At 43.5% G+C, this 22,691-nt stretch overlaps 1 protein-coding gene across 5 annotated transcripts in view; it reads right to left on the bottom strand.

Annotated features, from left to right (window-relative positions):
• jarid2b (jumonji, AT rich interactive domain 2b) overlaps nt 1–22,691 on the bottom strand; it is a 536,459-nt gene that overhangs the window by 144,679 nt on the left and 369,089 nt on the right. For all 5 annotated transcript variants that reach the window (XM_038797042.1, XM_038797041.1, XM_038797044.1 and 2 more), the window contains 2 exons: nt 15,745–15,914; nt 3,432–3,611 (listed from right to left, as the gene is read on the bottom strand). In XM_038797042.1, coding sequence (XP_038652970.1) covers nt 3,432–3,611; nt 15,745–15,914 — 350 coding nt within the window. The remainder of the gene's footprint in view (nt 1–3,431; nt 3,612–15,744; nt 15,915–22,691) is intronic.

Raw genomic sequence — 22,691 nt, 5'->3', positions numbered from 1 at the left:
ACATTAGAAAGTCAGCCTCCTTTTGGTACAATATATTCAGGCAGTAAATGCCACAGACACTACATGATCAGCTAATTCTCCTTTCAAAGCCTTTGGTTTTAATCAATCAACAATATATGTATTACAAAGTTGTTTTTCATTTATAGAATCAAACTAAAGCTCAAAATGAACAATACAAAAATGTGGATCACAGGCAGAAAAACAATACCAGTGCGTACTGCTCGAGGACCGGCCAGAGAAGATGTAATCATTTGCTCCACAAGTGGAACATAAGGAACAACTCAAATTATGACTGTGGCCACCCAAGATAGTGACACAGTTAGTTCTTGTTACAGTTACTGCTCAATGGCAGTATCTTGTATTAGATGCCATTTTTGGAAGAGAATTATTTCATCATTTAAAACCAAATCAATCTAATTCCCATCAATAGATGTGACGTTGATTAGGCAAATCAAAATGGCCATTTTTATTAACATACAAATTAAGAGCAGGAGTAGGCCACTCGAGCTTGCTCTGCCATTCAATAAGAACCTGGCTGATCTACTTGTAATTTGTTTTTGGGATAAACTGTTCTTGGAACATGGGTTTGATTGGCAAGCATTCCATTTATTTCCCATCCCTAGTTGGCCTTGAGAAAGTAATGGTGGACCCTCCACTTAATCAACTGTAGTGAAGGTGAGACAAGGAGTTCTAAAATTTTGAGACAGTGACAATAATGTATGTCCAAGTTGGGATGGTGTGTGAATTGGTGCTAAACTGTGTGGTCTTGGCATTACAATTTGCCTACTTTACCTTTCTTTCTAGATGGATGAGGGTAATGGGCGTGGGAGATGAAGTACATTCTGTGGATAGTCACACATGGTAGTTATAGAGAGGTTGGATGTTTAGGTTAGCAGATGAAGTGCCAATTCAGCAGCTTCAGCTGATGCAGTGTGATTGGTTGTGATGCCACCAGGGTAGAATCTCACAGAGAACACTGCTGCTGAAAATCTATATTCTTTGGAAGCCTAAATCAGAAAATGAAGACTTCAACAAAATACTGCCAAGACAGTCATTTCGGCCTTTCACCTGAACAACTCTAAGACCAGAGAAACACTTCATGTCCAGCTCGTTGGACACGAAACAGCCACTCAACCACAACCTAATGCCAAAATATCTTGGTTCACTCTTGACTGCACATTGGCCCACTGGCAACACCTCCAGAACACTGCAGCCATGGTCAAGGTGAGTAAATTGCATACAGAAACTGGTGGGTACTCTTAGGGCAGCAAAGCCATCACATTCCATAATTCTTCATTCACCCTGGTCTAACCAGATGATAATACCATCTAATGTCAAAGAGAGGTAGTTAGTTTCTTTCTAGCTGGAGATGGTCATCGTCTACCACATTTAGATATGATGTTGATCAACTTCCATGAAGACACAGTTAAGTGGCTCTTGACTTCTCTATCACAGCCCTGGATTAAAAGAGAACCAAATTTGATGCCTATTTGTTGAAGCACTCATTCCTTCTAAATTGTCAATTTTGCTCCGGATTTCATGGACTAAGCATCAGCAATGGAAACAACAGTTCCTTCTGAGATGAAGGTTTAATTATATTGTCGGTATAATGTCTATTAACAGATGCTCTCTAACAACTTTCTTGCTTCCCTCCATATCACGATTTCCCTGCTAATCTCCCACCATTCTATCACCATGATAATCCAACTCTACCCCAACCCTGTTAAATGTTGAACTATCTTGTCCTTGGCCTCCATGACATCACTAAATCCCGTTTCCGGCTCAGCAACATTGAAACATACTTAACCCCCTCATCACTTTCAAACTCTCCACTGTTTTCTTTCATTAGCATAACTCCTCCATGTAACCTCCCGAATTGATATTCACAGCTACACCATTGACCTAACCATCTCACATGCTCTCGGTACTCCCATTGTATCAATCACAGATAGTCATCTCTGGTCACTTCTGGTCACTCTCTCCCAGAGTCACCCCTGGAAAACCTCTTTCTCACTTCACTTAAAGTGCACTGATGGTCTAGCCTTTGGCCTTCCATTCAACACAACATTTCTGCAGCTACTAATTTGTTCAACTACACCCTCACAGCTATGTTTGATGCTTCAGGTTGCATTGAACCCATCACATGCTCTCACCTTGCTTGCTGCCATGGTACAGCCCTCATCTCTGCTCTCTTAAGTTCAAGGGATGCAGGCTTGAAAGGATATGGTGGGCAACTAATTTGGCCATTCATTGCCCGGTCTGGTTGAACCACACAAAGACTGACTGATAAAACTCTTCACTATTCCGCAAATACAGATCAAAGTAAGATCTATCCACGGGTCACCTTTCGTTAACTATACTATTCCCTTAAACAGTACTGTAAAACATTTAGAATTTATTTTCATACACAGAAGTATTAAACATCAACACCTTTATACATTTATGAAGATGATGGATGACCCTTCATTGGTATAGTGTTTGAAGAGTTTCCTATGCTGCAACACAGAGTAATGCAATCTCCCAACACAATTAGCTGTCAGCCAAGTCACACTATGGCAATACCTCACTGGCAAAAACTATTTGGCCAGATCCCAAATAGTACATTATTCAATGACCTACTGTACTCAAAAAGCGCTTACTTTAAACATTGAATTTCTGTTCTTGATCAGTTACAAATTAAACACAGAAGGGGAATACTGTGCAGCTTCCTTGCTGAGGCAGTAAAGATAATTTAAGCAGAAAGTATTGACTATCTTCAGAACAAATTAGAACTTGATACATTAAAGAAACATGTTTAAATAAAATGCAATTGTCTGGCTAAAAACAGTTATTTGCAGAAGTGTTGCATATGCACTGCTGGGTAATGTAAGATAGATTGACTGTGGAAGATCCCATAGTCATAAAACTTTCTTTAGAAAAAAGGATTCCCAGGAACTCTTGCCCTGGAAAGATGAAAGTGGTACTTTTCTGTTGGTGGCCGAGGAAAAGAGAGGGTAATCCAGGGCAGAATAAAATGAAACAGGAATCAATTTTAAAACAATGACTTAATTAACATGGTTGACTCACAACTACGCCTATATGGATTCCTAATTCAGTACCCATTGTGATTGGCTCTCTATATGCAAGTTAAGAGAAGCATGATCTACCTCAAGAAAATTATCAATCCACTGCCAGATTTTTAGTACAAACATACTCTATATTGCCAGGCTCTGTGAATATGAACAGGCGCTTGTAATTACATTATTTCACACTAACGCACATTAGCTTCTTCAGTTGGTGGGAGAGTCACCCATCAGGAATCAAGTCTAAATTTAAGGACATGCCTTTAAAGGTTCCCTTGATTCCATTAACTGCACATTTCATTGGCAGTCAACCTTCTATCAAAGCTGACCTGCAACTATTAAGTTTCAATAGTTTGAAATTGAACTTACCATGACCATTGAGGACTTGTTTACCCTGTGGTTTTCCTTTCCTAGGTGTTGAATGGCATGAAGATGAAGCATTGTTTGGAAGTGTTTTGACATCTTCACACTCATCATCCTCTTCTACTTCATCAATGTCATCCTGGGAACTTCCAAAATACATCATGTTGTTCGGCAGCGCAGGAGAGCCTAAATACATTTAAAACAAAAAATGTTTTATTTTCCATTCCTGCATTGTTCATATCAAACAGCAACCAAAAAACTATCATCGTGTTACATTACCCATTTGGAGTTCAACTCTCCAAACAGTGCATTTCTGTGTAAAATCAAAAGGGAAAAGACTAGCACCCAACATGAAACATAGCCTGCCAAGCAAAACAAATCATTTCAGATTAAAAGAAAATATACAGAAATGAAACCAATGATGCACAAAAAGCCAATTTTACTACAATGGATCAACAGATTTATTCCAGAGTTTTGGAATTAAAATATCACAAATTTACCAATTTTTCTGGGATTATTCTGGGAACTTGTACTGACCATTAAATAGCACAGACTCTCAGCAATAAGGAATGTTTTAATTTGGGAAGGCGGCTTCACAAATAATGAAAATGAAGGTTAGGATTCATAGAATCTAAGATGAGGGAATGATGCAGGTAAGTAAAACAGGATTATGAACACAAAATACCGGGCAGCACGGCGGCGCAGTGATTACCACTGCTGCCTCATGGCGCCGAGTTCAATTTTGGCCCGGGGTCACTGTCCGTGTGGACTTTCCACCTTTTCCCCATGTCTGCGTGGGTCTCACCCCCACAACCTAAGGATGTGCAGGGAAGGTAGATTGGCCACACAAAATTGTCCCATTAATTGGGAAAAAAAGTTTTGGCTACTTTAAAAAAAAAATTTTAACGAACATAAAATAGGTCAGTGGAAAAGGGAAACTGCTCAGATTGGAAAAGAGGGATTAAGCAGAGCAGCTCTGTGGTAGTTCCATGGAGCGTTTGTCATATTTGCTTTGCAAGCAGAGTTTGAAAAGAAATTGCCATGTTCGCTAGTTATACCAAAACAGGGGATGTGGCAGACAATGGAGGGAGAATAGAATCAAATTTTCAGGAAAAAATTGGATCTTCAAATATGTGATCCAATGCAATTCAAGTGGATAAGAATAAAGTAATAAATATAGGACCGTTGGATCAAACTAGAATGTTTGTTAAATTGCTGCTTTTCTGGAATGAGATATAACACCTTTAACATACTAAAAGATCCAACGGCACCTAAAATAAGGGGTTATGTTACTGGTCTAATGGCCTAGGGACAAGATTGCATCATGGCATATGGGAAATATAAATTCAGCTAATCAAATAAAGTCTTGAATAAAAAGCTATTTTGGTGCATTAACGTCCTTAAAAGGAAATAAATTTGCCTTTCTTACCTACTATGGCCTAAAAATGACTCTCGACCCACAGGGATGTGGGTGACTCTTAACTGCCCTCATAAATGGCCGAACAAGTTACTCAGATGTATGAAAACTACCTCAATAAACAGTAAGACCAGATCACCCAGCATCAATCCAAGACCTCAACATGACAAACGTGCATTACAATTAATCCTGGAATTTGCACATTCTCCCCATGTCTGTGTGGGTCTCACCCCCACAACCCAAAGAACTGCAGGGTAGGTGTATCGACCATGCTAAATTGCCCCTTATTTGGAAAAATTATGAATTGTGTACTTTAATTTTTTTTTTTTTTTAATCAATCCTGCAACGTCATCCTTAGTAACACCTGGGGGCTGTGCCAAAATTGGGAACACACTTCCAGCAACAAATTAAACAGCAGCCTGACAGTCTTTCAAACAGAATCATATCTTTCAGTCAACGTCCAGACTGCTCCATCACCATTTCTTTCCTTTCCCACCGGCACAACAAGCCCAACAGAGCTAATGGCACATGATATAGTCAATGGGGAGGGCCCTTGGAACTCTTAACATTTTAGTCTGGATCCCAAGAACTTTCATAAGATGTAGAAGCAAAAGTAGATTATTTGGCCCATCGCGTCTGCTCCGCCATTCAACGAGGTCATGACTGATCTGATATATCCTCAATTTCCCACCTTATTCCCATAACCCTCAATTCCGCTACTGATTAAAAATCTGTCTATCTCACCCTCTACAGGTCTCTGTGGTAAAGAATTCCACAATTGCTTGCATGCCATTTCACCCAAACTAGTTTATGCTGCTGGGCCTTGCGGCAACCCCTGCTAGAAAAGAATGGGCCTCTTTGTATCCTCCTCATCACCTACTTTTACTTTCCCACTTAACATTGTATCATCAGCCAAGGGTGGCACGGTGGTGCAGTGGTTAGCACTGCTGCCTGCAGCACTGAGGACCCAGATTTGATCCTTGCCCCAGGTCACCGTCTGTGTGGAGTTTGCACATTCTCCTCGTGCCCGAGTGGGTCTCACCCCCACAACCCACACAGATGTGCAGGTGGATTTGCCGTGCTAAATTGCCCCTTAATTGGAAAAAATATAACTAGGTACTCTAAAATTAAAAAATATATAAATAATTTTTTTAATCATTATATCGTCAACTAATTTAGATGAGTTACACGCAGTCCGCTTATCAAAGTTATTAATGTAGATTCTAAATAGCTGATCTTTGCTGTACCTCATTCATTGCAGCCTGCCAACCCGAAAATGTTCTGTTTATTCCTACTTTTTTCTGTCTATTAAATAATCCCAGGAGTCCCAATTTGGTATAACAAGCTCTTATGGGACTTTTATAAAATTCCATTTTGAAAATTCAAATGCACTGTCCACCCCTCCCCCTTATCTTTCTAGTTCCATCTTCAAAACAAAACACAAATTTATCCAACACCATTTTCCCTTCATAAATGAAAACTGAGGGCGGCACAATGCTTAGCACTACTGCCTCACGGCATCGAGGACCTGGGTTCAATCCTAGCCCTGGGTCACTGACCTTGTGGAATTTGCACATTCTCCGTGTTTGCATGGGTCTCACCCCCACAACCCAAAAGATGAGCAGGCTAAGTGGACTGACCATGCCAAAATTTCCCCTTAATTGGAAAAAAAAATAATTGGGTCGTCTAATTGGTTTTTTTTTTAAATTGAAAACTGAAACTGAACATATTTAGCAAGTCAGGCAGCATCTATAGAGAAAGAAAGACAGAGTTAATGTTTTGGGTCAATGACCTTCCATCAGAATGGTTCAAGGAGACCTATAAAATGGCAACCAGTTTCCAAATATCTGCTGCACTCTCCTGTGCATAAACTGAATTTTAAATACGATGGGTTATACATCTGATGCCTAATAAGTCAAAGGATCCAGCAAGGCGTTTTTCAGTATCCCAATTTTTTTCCTGAAAAAGGCTGTTATGTTACAGGAAGAATCAATTTCCAGATGCCAATAAACTCAATCTTGGGTTTTGCTGCAAGATATTAACATAAAATACAGTTCCGAAGAGCAATGCAGAACCAGAAACAAAAAGGCATTTATCCATTGTAGCATATTATTTTTGTTTTCTTCAATCAAGATATTATCTAAAAGGGCAACCACAAGTTAATATGTTATAAAATATAGTATTTGGTGAAATTGAATAGCTCTTTATGTTCAGGGCAACGGTGGTGGATTGTGGGGGGGGGATATATATATAAAGAAACACATGCCACTGTGATCACACTGAATAATTCAATGTGTCTATTGTGAATTAGAGTCAATTGTCAAGTACAACTGAAGAATGTTTGAAAACTCAGCCTTTGACATGAATTCTAGTTCTCTCCTAGCATTGTTGCAAGGAACAGAGTAGGCAACAGTATGACAGCAAGCTGAGATAGAAAGCTAATTTTAGACAGCAGCATTTAATGGCAGAAATTCAACAATACAGCACCCCCAGAGTTATTTCCCTTCAATTACACAATACAAATATAACTACAAGAAACAAAACACAGCCTGCCAGCCACATTCCCTCCCACTCCTATTAAAATCCTGCATTCAATATTCAAGTGCAATTAAGGATCAGGATCTCTAAATGAATCAATGCTGTTGGCTCAAAATATAATCTATGCATTTCCTGGCTTGCCGGAAATAATCAAAGCCATTATGTACAAGGTCAGAAAACTTAGATGTGGACAATTATAAATGGGTCATTCTGGCAACTGCAATCACCTCTCAATTAGAGAGCTGCTGCTCTCCAGCAATCATGTGTACAATAAAAATCTTCTTGCAACCATATAAGTTGGTCATAAAAGGCACAGAAGGACTTGTATACTTTTTAGGGAGCTATAACATGGGTAGACTACTTCACAGTAAAGTTAATATTCCCTATTTTCACAAGTTGCTATTCTAAGGAAGGTTGCTACACAAGCTGTGCTTTATTTCTTTGCTTCACAATTTTGGTGCTCATTGAGGAAATAATTTTAATTACAGGAACTGATTGTCAGCACCAATTATTCTTAGATGAGGTAGAGCATGGCAGGTAGCATAGAACTGTCTCTATCTACTCTGTCCAAACCTCACTTATTGCATAATTCATACAACAAAACAAAGAACTGCAAAAGAACAGCTTCAAAAAAAAGCTGACAACTCAAACGAGACATATAACTGAAAAAACTGAGTAAAACTCTAGAACCAAAGCCACGACTCCAAAGCTACTGAATAATTTAAATTCTACTTTATTACATAGGATTTCAGGATTCATTAGTGCTTTTTTGACATCAGATTCTTTCTGGTAGCCCCAGAGTGGATAAACATCTTGGACGGTTTCAATTGTCAAACCCAAGCTTCTGCCAGGCAGATGGGGTTAAATTCAGCCTCTTGATCATTGTGCTATTGGTAGCTGATAAATCAATTTTTATTTCTATAATGTAGAAAATACCTCATTACCAGATGGAAGCTCACAGATCTGAAATGTTAACTCTGTTCTTTTCTCACCAAAAATGTTCCCAGACCTGAGTATTTTCAGCTTATTTTTTTTTAATGGCATTTGCTTACCTTGGACTGCACCTACTCAAGTCCTCTGGACAAGCCCTGCTCTTCCTTTTTGTACCGCCAATGATCTAAATTGGTACCTTTGTTATATTGCTGGCAAGAACTCACAGCAGTATACTACCCCATTATAAATGGATGGGAATCTAGTTTGTACGTGCTAGAAGCACAAGGAAGAGCTGGGCTTGCCAAGTGCATTATCCCCCAGGTTTGGTAAGAGGGAGAACAGGGAGCAGCCTGGAGTTCCAATTCCATTCATTACTTAACAGTTATGAGCAGTGTGAATGAGAGCTCAGAAAACTGCCTGGCTGCACAGAATCATAGAATTTACAGTACAGAAGGAGGCCATTCAGCCGAATCGAGTCTGCACCAGCCCTTAGAAAGAGCACTCTACTTAAGCCCACGCCACCACCCTGTCCCTGTAACCCCACCTAACCTTTTGGATACTAAGGGACAATTTAGCTTGGCCAATTATAGAGAGAGGGAGAGAGAGCGCGCGCAAGAGAGACTGAGTCATCCGTGCCCGGTCTCTCCACAAATGGAGATTTTACACACAGAGAGGGGCCAATTTCGCTCTGAGAGTCCTCTCTCTCCACTCGAAGGTAACTGGATTCCACCACACGGAAGAGAAGCACGCTCTCCGTGAGGAATCTTGATTTAATGCCACTATTGATTCACTAACACTTAGACAAAACTAGCCTTGGCTATGTTTATTATCAAATAAGCATCCATCCAACTTCTTTGATTTCAGAAATAATGCTGAATCAGAAAAACTCTTCAGCACCAGCCTTTTGTTGGTGAATCTAGACTTTCCTATTCATCAAGAATGTTATACTATTTTAACAGGTTAAGTAAGAATCAGTAATAAATGTCAATGACCTAATCTGGTTTGCTCAGCAAATCAATTATTGCAAAATGTTGTGGTTTGACATCTTAAAATACCATTTGGAATATGGCCAATTATGTGCCGACATAAGCTATTTATGATCCAAACTATTTATGGCAAGCAATGTGGTTGTTAGAAATAAAATATGCCGATTGGTCACACACAGGGTAGCTCTTGCTTGAAGGTTTCAGTTTTGACCCTTTCTGCCCAATAAATGGCTCTTTGGTTGGAAAATTTGTGGAATAAGTGGTTGGGAATGAATTCTCCTCCAAGGTGGTGGTCAGCGGGTTACTGCGCCCAACAGAACTCAAGTGTTGGAGGTGGAGGGTCTGCATGGTGCAGTTGCAGAAGACATGGCAGAGGCAGGAACGTTGTCGTCCACCCTATTGCCAGTGGAGCAATTAGTGGGGTTAGATATGCAGGAGGACTGGTTGAAGATGATTGAGGGAGCAGTTGACCCTCTTCGTAGTGCTATGGAGTAGGTGCAAAAGTGCAATGTGCGATGATCAGAGAGGTGGAAAGGGCCATCATAGACCACAGTGATTGAATTGTGGAGTTGCAGACAGGGGTGGTGATGCTGGGTGCGACTTGCAAGGTGCTGAAAATAAGGATGGACAACCAGGAGAATCGGTCCAGCTGGCAGAATCTGCGCGTCGTAAGCCTGCCAGTGGGAGTGGAGGGAACGAGTGCCATGGCCTCAGAAGGGGTGGAGGGAATGAGTGCCAAGGCCTATGTGTGAAAGATGTTCGGTGAAGCTGGTGGATGAGGGGTCCATGAGAAGGTCCCAGAGGATGATCGGGCACATCGATTGTTAAGACGGAGGCCGAGAGCAGGGGAGCCACCGAGGGCGGTGATAGTGAGAATGCGCCGATTCCAGGTGCAGGAGCAGATCTCGAGGTGGGCAAGGACGATGAGAGATTGTACTTGGGAGGGCCAGTGGATCTGAATATACCAGGATATTTGTGCTGACCTGGCAAAGAGGCGGGCTAGCTTTAAACAGGCCAAGGCGGTACTCTTCCAAAACAAAATTCAGTTTGGCGTGCTGTAACCAGACAAACGTTTGGTGACTTTTAAGGAGAAGGAGCATTATTTTACGTCACCTGAAGAGGCACACGGCTTTATTAAAGAGCGTGGTTCGTAGAGGGTTGATGTGGAATGTTTTCTGAAGCTGGTAGGTAGTGTGGGGGAAGGGACAGTGTGGGCAATATTTGCAGGACCTTTGTTTTAATCTTCAGGTGGAAGTTGCCATGCTAGCAAGCATGCTGATGAATGGAAGCAATGTGGGGGTGGGGGCTGTGACAGGTAGCAGGGTGGTGGTGCTGGTGGTTAGTCTATCGGACGAAGAGGACAGAGGGGAGTGAGCCACTATTTTGGATGGGTTCGGGCAAGACAAGAAAATGGGACAGAGATGGTTTTGTTGATGGATTTAAATGGGATTGGGGGGGGGGGGGGGGGGGTGTCAGAACCCCGATGAAGATAGTGATTTGAAAGTAGGGGTTGAATGGGCCAGTGAAATTTTCCAGGGTATTTGCGCATTTGAAAAGTTTGAAGGCAGAGGCGGTGCCTCTTCAGGAGATACACTTGCAGATTAAGGACCAGGTGAGGTTGCAAAAGGGGTGGGTGGGTGAGTCAGACATTCCATTAAGGATTTGACTCCAAGTCGATAGAGGTTGCTTTTTGTTTTAGCAAGAGGGTGACATTTGCGATGGCTGGGGAGTTTTGGGACCGGGGAGTCAGTATTTAATAGTTAGTGGGTGTTGGACGGGTCCCCGGTAGTGCTAGTAAGCTTTTATGTGCCTAATTGGGACGACGGGGAATTTATTAAATGGGTGGTGGGAGACATCCCGGATCTAGATTCACATAAATTAATAATGGGTGGTGATTTTAACTGCGTGCTGGAGCCTCGGCTGGACTGATCAAGCCCACCTCAATACACTTCCCCCAATCCCACGCGCTTTAATTTTGCACAATAATCTCTTATGTGGGACTTAGTCAAATGCCTTCTGAAAATCCAAACATACCACATCGACTGGTTCCCCCTTGTCAACTGTACTGGTTACATCTTCAAAGAATTCCAACAGATTTGTCAAGCATGACACGGGTTAGGTCGGGAAACGCAAAAGAACTAGGGATGTTTACGGCACAAATGAGGGTGTGGATCCTTGGAGGTTTCGGCACTAGGAAGGAAAGGAGTTTTCATATTTCTCCCACGTGCATCGGGTGTACTCCCATACAGAATATTTATGGTGGGTAACTCTATTCTCCCAGGGATAGTGGGGCAATTGTGGCTTCGGACCACATGCCGATGGATGTGAGGTTGGGTGTGGGCCAGTCACAGGGACTCCAGTGGAGGATGGACTCGGCACTGCTAGCGGACAAGAAGTTTTGCGGAAAGATGGCTTCGGTAATTAAGGAGTATATAGGGTTTAATCAGAATGGGGAGGTCTCGCCTTCCACGCTTTAGGAGGCATTGGGGAGGGGGTGTGATTCTGTACAAGGTGCATAGGGATAAGATGAAGAGGCAGCAATTTAGGGGTGCTATTTTGGAGGTGGATTGGAGATAGTACAAGTAGGGCGGGGGCTTTTGTGACTATCCCAGAGTGCATTTTTAAAGTATTTGAGTCCTTCTGTAGGGGGCTGTATAGGTGTGAACCTCGGAGGGAGGAGGTGGGGGATGATTTGGAGTGTTTTTTTCATGGGTTGGTGTTCCCGAAATGAAATGAAATGAAATGAAATGAAATGAAAAGAAAATGAATTCCTGGAGGTTGAAGAGGTCAGGCGACAAGTGGTGATGGAGGCAATTGAATTGATGCAGTCAGGGAAGGCGCCAGTACCTTACAACAACCTATCAACAGTACCAATTGATTTTTACAAACGGTTTGCGGTAGAATTGACCTATCTCCTGGAGATGTTTTCTGACTCTTCAGCATTGCCGACCACGCTGGCTCAGGCATCAATTTTGTTAATCCCCATGAAGGATAAGAGCTGGTGGAGTGTGGGTCGCATAGGCCCATCTATTCAACACGGATATGATGGTGCAGGCTTGGGTCAGCATGGTGGTACAGTGGATTAGCCCTGCTGCCTCACCGAGGTCCCAGGTTCGACCCCGGCTCTGGGTCACTGTCCGTGTGAAGTTTGCACATTCTCCCCGTGTTTGCGTGGGTCTGGCCCCCACAATCCAAAAATGAGCAGGCTAGGTGGACTGGCCACGCTAAATTGCCCCTTAATTGTAAAAGATGGATTGGGTACTCGAAATTATTTTTTTTTAAATGATGGTGCAGGCTTAAGGTATGGCAAGGCGGCTCGAGGGGTATGTGCCGGAGGTGGAGTCGGAGGACCAGGAAAGTTTTGTGAAAGGGAGGCAGCTGTCGAGTATTATTGAATGTGGTGATGACGCAGTCTAAGAGCAGCGTGCCAGAGATTGTTGTGGCTATGGATGTGGAGAAGGAATTCGATAGGAAAGAATGGAGGTCTTTGTTTGAGATTTTGTGACGGTTCGAGTTTGGTCCTGTGTTTAACTCATGGGTAAGGTTGTTATATGTGACCCCCATAGCTAGTGTTAGGACAACCTCGATCAGCTCAGAAGATTTCTGGCTATACAGAGATACAAGGCAGGGGTGCCTGTTATCCCCAATTCTGTTTGCATTGGCTATCAAGCCTCTGGGGATTGCTCTCCAGACATCAGGGGAGTGGTTAGGTATTGTAAGGGGAGGCAGATAGCACCGAGTCTCATTATATGCAGATGACTTGCTGCTTATATATTTTGAATCCGTTGGTTTGCATGGATAGGATTATGGGTATATTGGAGGAGTTGTCGCTTTATGGGCTATAAATTGAATATGATCAAAAGTGAGGTATTTCCGGTGAATGCCCTGGGGAGATTTGAGTGCCCTACCATTTAAGCTGGCTAGGAGTAGATTCAGGTGGGGCATGATATGTAAATTGGATCTGGCTTGTTTGGTGGAGGAGGTGAAAGGGGATCTAAAGCTGTCCTCCCATTTTCATTAGCTGGGTGGGTGCAGACGGTCAAGTTGAACGTCCTGACAAGATTTCTGTTTGGCCCCTATCTATGGGAATTGGCGATGAGTTGGGGGATGGGAAGATTGCAGATATTTAGGTACCACATGTTTTGGTTATGTCTGTGATTTGTGGTATTTTGCGTCTCGTTATGTGAAACATTATCGAACATTGTGGGATTGAAGAAGTCACCGGGCCCTTTGGTGGTGATCTTTGGGGTGTCAGAGCTTCTGGAGGGACTGATGTAGTAGCTTTTACCATGCTGATCACCTGGCGGCAAATTCTACTGGAGCGGAGGTCGGTGAAGCCGCCATGGGTGTTGACGTGGTTGGGGGATATTACAGAATTTCTTAAACTGGTGAAGATTAAGTTGGCCTTTGGGTAGGGGCTAAGGCCAAGTGGGAAGAGGCGTTGGGGGTGAAATTAGATGAGGGGGTGTGGTGTGAGGCCTTGCGTAAGCTAAGAACTATTCGCCATGTGCGAAAGTGGAGTTAGTACAGTTGAAGATGGTAGACCAAGAGACAGCACGGTGGCACTTTGGGTAGCACAGCAGCCTCACAGCGCCGAGGTACCAGGTTCGTTCGCGGCTCTGGGTCACTGTCCGTGTGGAGTTTGCACATTCTCCTTGTATTTGCATGGGTTTCGCCCCCACAACCCAAAGGTGTGAAGATAAGGTGGGTGGCCACCCTAAATTGTCCCTTAATTGGAAAAATGAATGAGAGAGCGAGAGGCCGACCGAGAGAGAGAGTGCGAGAGGCCGACCGAGAGAGCGCGAGAGGTCGACCGAGAGAGCGCGAGAGGCCGACCGAGAGAGAGAGCGCGAGAGGCCGACCGAGAGAGAGAGCGCGAGAGGCCGACCGAGAGAGAGAGCGCGAGAGGCCGACCGAGAGAGAGAGCGCGAGAGGCCGACCGAGAGAGAGAGAGCGAGAGGCCGACCGAGAGAGAGAGCGCGAGAGGCCGACCGAGAGAGAGAGCGCGAGAGGCCGACCGAGAGAGAGAGCGCGAGAGGCCGACCGAGAGAGAGAGCGCGAGAGGCCGACCGAGAGAGAGAGCGCGAGAGGCCGACCGAGAGAGAGAGCGCGAGAGGCCGACCGAGAGAGAGAGCGCGAGAGGCCGACCGAGAGAGAGAGCGCGAGAGGCCGACAGAGAGAGAGAGCGCGAGAGGCCGACAGAGAGAGAGAGCGCGAGAGGCCGACAGAGAGAGAGAGCGCGCGAGAGGCCGACAGAGAGAGAGAGCGCGCGAGAGGCCGACAGAGAGAGAGAGCGCGCGAGAGGCCGACAGAGAGAGAGAGCGCGCGAGAGGCCGACAGAGAGAGAGCGCGCGAGAGGCCGACAGAGAGAGAGCGCGCGAGAGGCCGACAGAGAGAGAGAGAGCGCGAGAGGCCGACAGAGAGAGAGAGAGAGCGCGAGAGGCCGACAGAGAGAGAGAGAGCGCGAGAGGCCGACAGAGAGAGAGAGAGCGCGAGAGGCCGACAGAGAGCGCAGGGCGCGGAGCAGACAGAGGAGCGCGAGAGGCCGACAGAGAGAGAGCGCGAGAGGCCGACAGAGAGAGAGAGAGCGCGAGAGGCCGACAGAGAGAGAGAGAGAGCGCGAGAGGCCGACAGAGAGAGAGAGCGCGAGAGGCCGACAGAGAGAGAGAGAGAGCGAGAGGCCGACAGAGAGAGAGAGAGCGCGAGAGGCCGAGAGAGAGAGAGAGAGCGCGAGAGGCCGACAGAGAGAGAGAGAGCGCGAGAGGCCGACAGAGAGAGAGAGAGCGCGCGAGGCCGACAGAGAGAGAGAGCGCGCGAGGCCGACAGAGAGAGAGAGCGCAAGAGGCCAACAGAGAGAGAGAGGCCGACAGAGAGAGAGACAGACAAACAAACAGATGAGGGGGAGGGTCAGAGGCAAGGAGACTGACAGAGAGTCAGACCGAGAATCCCTACTCTTCACCATGCAGGAAATGGATGGGAACTCACTCTCAGATTGAAGAGACCAAGTTTTTGAAGGTTTAAATAAAGATTCATTTAATGTTGGCTAGAGAGAAGAATCTCCAATTTATCTCTCACCATAAAAGTCTATTTTTGGATTAGGAGTTAACCGACCAGAAAAGGAAGGAAGATAAGCCTTTAGGTGCTAAAAATCACCTTGGACTGATTCCTGGTTCCCAATTAAGGTATGGAGCAAAGTATAACCATGGAAGATTTTATTTGTTTTAAAAGTTAATGGGAAACCAGTTTAGAGTACACGTTGCTTGCTGAAGTGTTTAGACAATATTGTCTTGAAACTTAAAATCTTGGGAGTGTGATCCTTCCAGTCAGCCGCTGCAAATTCAAATATCTTTCAAAAAGTTACATATCTCTTCAGGGATCCTAACAAAAGTAATATACCAATATATATTGTGTAATTACATAGTTGATATAAAATTGTTACACATACCTCTAAGGCAGAGAAAAGTAAGAAAATCTTCTGTTTTAGGCTTTCTTTTTGAAAGATCAATGATCTGTGTTGCAGGTGGCGGCAAGACTGGATCCACCATCTTGACTGGGGTTGTGCTGGGGGAGTTGGGCTGTGACTGGGCAAATTTCCTTTGTGCTTGCAGTCTTGGCCTGGAACAAAAGACACAAAAGATATACTTAAAACATTTTCCAAATATTAAATGTTTTAAATGGTATAAAATTATTTAGGGATGTTACAATTATACATTTCAATTTCTGCTCTGTCAGAAACAGTCTCAAGTTGAGATGCAGTTTACATAATTGGCAGAAGTCAGTGCATATGCACTAGAGGTCAGTAGAAAATCTGCATTAGCACATAGTATAATGTTAATCCTCGGCCAGGTATAGTTCAGTGGTCTCCAATAAAAATTGCTGACCAGACACAATAGTGGCTACTATGATGACACTATTTTAGCCACATTACACTAGCATAAACACCGTACATGTTCTCAAAATATTAGGAAATGTACTTCACATGTACCAACATTAAAAAACACTTGCACGCTTTTTCTTTGTTCCACCATTTTATCAACAAACCTAAATGTTAAAGTATATCTGCCACGTGAATACAAATAAGATCGCACGCTCAAAGGTAGTGCCAATTCTCTTTTTATTTACTAGGCAGAAGAGCAATTCCTCTAGTAGCTAATGTACTGGGCAACACTGGCACAGTTCAGCCAGCGGCAAAGTGCCTTCCACTCTGCCCCAATGGAAAGATAGTTTTCTGCTTTAAGACCATGCTCACCAAAAACTGGGCTTAGAATGACCAAAACCATTCAACATAGGATCCATCCAGAGAGATTACTCTCACCCCATCAATATGGGGTTGCACTTGAACCCAGATCTTCATGTTTTCTTTTACAAATTTGGAGTACCCAATTCATTTTTTCAAATTAGGGTGTAATTTAGCGTAGCCAATCCACCTACCCTGCACATCTTTGGGTTGTGTGGGCGAAACCCACGCAAACACAGAGAGAATGTCTTCCACTGACAGTGACCCAGGGCCGGGATCAAACCTGGGACATCGGCGCTGTGAGGCAGCAGTGCCAACCACTGCACCACCATGCTGCCCTCAGATCTTCATGTTGAATGAAAACGTCAATCTCCACTGCTTCATCAAATCAAAGAACCTACCTGTTGGAAGAGCAATACGTGATTCTGATATCATTTTCCTAACTTTGCATCTTTGAATAGCTAGCTAGTTTCAGGTAAAAGTTAAACCCATGCATAATTAAAATGTATCATTCGTGGAAAGGGGCTACAAAGAGGGCAAACTAAATTAGCACAGCGCTCTCCTTTTCAGAGCTTTCTATTTTTGTACTGCCCCCATTATTTTCTCCCACTCATCTGTAATACAAGGGATTTTAGCTAAACCATACCTGTAATACTTCAACAGAAGAAACCAAATGATTATAGAAATATAAAATTGAGATTCAAAACTACAGGTCTAAGAAGCAGCAGAGTGTGGACATTAATGTAAGGCTATGTAGTAGCCTTGTACAGTGGTTGAACTTCTCTCAAGAAATGAGAATGAAGGATGTAATGTACCATCCTTTTAATGTTCAACCTTTACACTGAATCAGAACGATGGTTAATAGTGCAAAAAGGTCCAGGGGGCAAGAGAGGCTGATGTTTTGGTCTTTGCCTCCTTGGTAGCCCGTAGATGGATCTTATTGGCTTGGAGGGACTCTGAGCTCCAGAAATCGGGGGTATGGGTTAGCGACATGGCTGGGTTTCTCAGTCTTGAGAAAATCAAGTTCGCCCTAAGAGGATCAACGTTAGAGTTCATCCAGAGGTGGCAGTTGTTTATTGACTTCTTTGGGGAAAATTAAACTGTTAGTAGATACAATAGTGGAGTGGGGGGATAGTTTTGTTTAGTTTAAGCGGGATCAGCGAGAGGAGATGGGGGGACTGGGAATTATGTGTATAAGCCATGTTGGCTGGGTATGGTTGTTGGTTTGGGGGGGGGCTATTTACTGAGTTATGTTAACATTTGTATTTGTTGTTATAAAATCATAAATGCCTTAATAAAATGTTTTTATTTTTATAAAGTAGCGCAAAATATATGAATAGACCTTTAAAGAACCAGACATTTAGGCTTATTGGCTGCCTTACCACACTGTCCTGGGCCGCAACTTCCTCAGAGTGGCAATCAGTGGTTGATTGCCAGTCCATGCCCAATTACTTACATTCTTCTGTGCCTTTCTCACCTGGCCTTCCAACTCAGGCCAGTCGAGATCCAGACAACACAGCAGTCCTCAAGGTCCAGCCTCGGCATCCAGCTCCATTGGAGCGAAGGAAGACATGCCCTTTTTTTTTGTTATACAGCACTAGCTGCTGCAAGACAGGTACGTTTTGAAAATCCATTGAAATTGACAGGCCAGGGAGATGGTAAATGTGTATAGTAAGTGGACAGGATTTAAACCACTTCAAACTTTGCAGAGATCAATATCTCTGGTCAGAGAGAAAGAGTATATTTTCACAATGTTGAAAATAATCATAGCTTTTGCATTCTTCTTAAAAACAGATTGTCAAATCAGGAAATGTGCTCATCCACATTAAGAAGTTCAAAACAACAGTCAAAACGAGATGATTCACAATCCTGAGGACACTTGTGTTCAGCCTCCTGTGGGCCTCATCACAGCTACTAATGAATGCAAAAAAATACAACTAGTCCCAGTCAACAGTCTGAATTTATATAAAGCTTGCAATGATTATAAATCACTAATTTCAATGTCATTGTCAAATGAATGATGAACAGAAATTACTCCACTGAGCACTTGATTATTAGTGTGTCAATGGCAGGACAAAGAAACCAACTGCACTTTTTCTTTTAAATGTAATGTTATATGGTGTTTTACAGGGCATGGCACCAACTCAATTAATGACTTACTACGGAGTAGTAGTAGAGCAACTATACTATGGAATTTAATCAAAACAGAATACATTTCAGTTTCAACTCACTACCCAATCTGTAACGTGGCAACATGATTGCAATCAGAAAACTTCACATATGGCCAATGATACAATTGTGTGCCACGCTTTTGACATGCATTTCCTCAGGCCTCTTCTTTTAGCGATCAAAGATTACATTGATTAATACTGGCCAGCAATTCAAATTGACCAAATATGAAATTGACAATCTATATTTTAAGAGACCAGGTTTTCGACAGCACACTCGCTCAACTCACAATGTTGTGAATTCAAGTCCAATCTCGGACTGAGCAGATAATCTAGGCTGACTCTCCAGTGCAGGAGTGTCTGCTGCAGGGGCGGCACAGTGGTTAGCACTGCTGCCTCACGGTGCCGACGATCCGGGTTCGATCACGGCCCTGGGTCACTGTCTGCGTGGAATTTTCACATTCTCCTGGGTCTGTGTGGGTCTCACCCCAACAATCCAAAGGTGTGTAGGGTAAGTGGATTAGCCACGCTAAATTGCCACTTAATTGGGAAAAAAGAATTGGGTACTCTTTTTTAAAAAAGAGTAGCGTGTACAGTGTTTCAGATGGGGTGTTTTGCCAAAAGATCCCACAACATTACATGAAGCCAATGGGGAACTCTCCCAGTAACCAAGCCCAGATTTCTCCAATTAACAGCGATGACTAAAACACGTTTTGTAGTCATTTAGCTTTGATTCTGGTTTGTGGAACCTCATTGTTACAAATTGTTAGTCGTGTTTTCCCATATAACAGAAACTACATTTTAAAAGGTAATTTATTAATTGTGAAGTCCTTGGTATTCCTAACGGTCATGATAGGTTCTTGCAAGTTCTACCTTTTTCATTCTATTTGATACCTCATTCTAAAGCCTCAGGCCCTAATATTCAAGCTAACAAAGTGCAGGGTATAGTTTGAAATTTAGCTCAGTTGGCCAGACAGCTGGTTTCATGATGCAGAGCGAGGCCAGCAAAATAGGTTCAATTCCTGTACCGGCTGAGGTTATTCACGAAGGCCCGCCTTCTGGACCTTGCCCCTGAAAATGAAATGAATGAAAAAAAATGAAAATCGCTTATTGTCACAAGTAGGCTTCAAATGAAGTTACTGTGAAAAGCCCCTAGTCGCCACATTCCGGCACCTGTTCGGGGAGGCTATTACGGGAATTGAACCGTGCTGCTGACCTGCCTTGGTCTGCTTTCAAAGCCAGCGAATTAGCCCTGTGCTAAACAGCCCTCGCCCGAGGTATGGTGATCCCCTCGAAGGGGAAAGCAGCTATGGTCATCTGGGACGATGGCGACTTTACCTTGACCTTATTATCACCTCACCTATCAGTGGAAACAACTTATTGCTACTTACCTCATCGTAACGCTTCCCAAGTCTGACAATCAATATCTGGACACTCACCAACTCCTTGTTGTAGTGAGTAAAACCCTACTAAGCCACTTCAAGGATATCCCATCATTATATTTAGGAATTTCATTCAGCTAAAAGGGGCTAGAGAGGTTTTCCATTTTACCCCCCCCCCCACCAAATTGGCCTGAAATTGTCTTTTTTTGGTCTCTTGTCAGGAGATCACATGGTTTTAAGTAGGATGGGGGCATGCAATTCAGTGATCCCATTGCATCCGGCCCTGTGCCAGGTGAATCTCGGGAGTGCCCCAAATCAGGCTCCGAGTCGAGTCACCTACTCGCTTCGCCCAGCAAGATCTTGATTGCGCCTTCGCTGGGCAAGATCCAGATGTGCATATTTAAATGAGCCATTCGGGTAAACCAGGTGGCCCTGCCAGGACCAGGACTGCCGTTTAAAGTGGTCCTCCGATTTGCGAGCAGCCATTCCTACTGGCGAGTTCAGCTTGCCAGCAGGAAATCTCACTTTAATGCGGACTTGGTGAGGATAAACTCCCCGAGGCCAAAAGAAAACGGCAAAATGCCGTTTATAATTAATTATTCCCATATCGGCCTCCCCGAACAGGCACCGGAATGTGACGACTAGGGGCTTTTCACAGTAACATCATTGAAGCCTACTCGTGACAATAAGCGATTTTATTATTAAATAGTGGGGTGATTCTCGGCATTGCAGCCGCCATACGCACCCAAAAGTGGACCTAAAACTTTTGTCCGCTGAATCTTGCTTGTCTTCATCATGAAGATTTTGAAGCCACATCAAACTTGCATTGTTATTTAATTTGCTGATCATTATTTCCAAGTAAATGTGCCTGAGTGAGGATGATACCAATCAACTGCAACAGGACATAGTTAGGAACGGGCAGCAAGTGACAGCTGGAATTTAATACAACAGGAAATTTAATACAAAGGAGTGTGAGTTGATGCACTTTGGCAGAAGGAATGGGGAAAAGCCCAGGGCAGAGCATGCAGGTCAGGATCACTGAAATGAAATTAAATGAAATAAAATGTGACATCACTGTGAGGCCATGTGCTAATTGACTGCTGGGTGTTTCCCTTTCTCCAAAGAGAAATTAAATATGATGTTGCTACAAAATAATTTTAAAACATTCAAGTACAATTGTGAGTAAAGAAGAACGATAGTGCAGAGAATTCTTGCTTGCCGTTAGATGTGAGTAGGGTCCGGGTGGCAAGGACCGTGTGGCATAACTAAACTGCGGGGAACAGGGATTCTGAAGTCTGCCGACTCCACAGAGGCCACTACTCGAGGAAAAGTCAAACTCGACAGGCAAAACAAAAAAATTCTAGTTGCTCATGAATAAGGGGCCTGAGGAAGGAGCTTCACCTGAGGAAGGAGGTGCGCTCCGAAAGCTCGTGTTTGAATCAAACCTGTTGGACTTTAACCTGGTGTTGTAAGAATTCTTACTGTACTCACCCCAGTCCAACGCCGGCATCTCCACATCATGAATAAGGGGATCCTTTGTGCCATACTTTCCAAATGAATCAGAAGCAAGGAAGCTGGTTGAAATATAGACCCTACGAGCCAGGATCAGAAATGATGGGAAATACATGTGTCATGGATGCATTTGATGAGAAGTGAGACACTTGGAACTCGTATGAGGATATATTCCAATTATATCTCACATCAGACACTGTGGGACCTAAAAGTTGCAACATTTCTCAGTTCTGTGAAACTTTTATGCTGCTACAAAATAATTTCACTCAGCAAAACCAGGAGATACATCCTCCATTGAATTAATGAAAATTGGAGAGGTGCACTTCTCTCCTAGGGCATTAATGATTGCAGAAAGGTTTTGTAGGCATATCTGCTGATGAACACGGCTGCCAAATTACAGCCGCTATTCACCATTGTGACATACAAAGGTCTGTTTTTTTTTATAAATTTAGAATACCCAATAATTTTTTCCAATTAAGGGGCAATTTAGCGTGGCCGATCCACCTAGCCTGCACATCTTTGGGGTGTGGGGGCAAAACCCACGTAGACATGGGGAGAACGTGCAAACACCACACGGACAGTGACCCAGGGCCGGGATTCGAACAGCTCCAACAGGAGGCAGCAATTCTAACCACTGTGCCACCGTGCTGCCCCCCAAAGGTTTGTTTGTTACAAAAGACTTCCTTTCGGAATAACATCTGCTCCTGCTCTTTCTCAGAGATCCATGGATCAAATACTAAGTGGGCTGTATGGGGTGCAATGTTATTTTAGATGACATACTCATCACTGGCTCAAGTGAACAGGAACACAAATTTGGAAGCTATGCTGGAGCGCTAACTGAGCCACAACCCAAGTTAAAAAGGAAAAGTGTGACCTTTTCCAAGTCATCCATAAATTACTGAGGTCATATCATTGATAAAGATGCTGACATAAAGAGAAGATGGCAGCAATCTTAAAAGCATCATTTCCTCAAAATGTGACCCAACTAAGTTTGTTTACAGGATTAATCAATTATTATGGTAAATTTGTGCCAGATTTAGCAGCACAATTGAATCCTTTACACACTTTGCAATATGCCAAGAAGGCATGGCAC

Source organism: Scyliorhinus canicula, chromosome 5 (genome assembly GCF_902713615.1).
Source record: "Scyliorhinus canicula chromosome 5, sScyCan1.1, whole genome shotgun sequence".
Classification (NCBI taxonomy): domain Eukaryota; kingdom Metazoa; phylum Chordata; class Chondrichthyes; order Carcharhiniformes; family Scyliorhinidae; genus Scyliorhinus; species Scyliorhinus canicula.
Note: the sequence above shows the minus strand (reverse complement) of the source record. Positions and strands in the feature narration are given on the sequence as shown.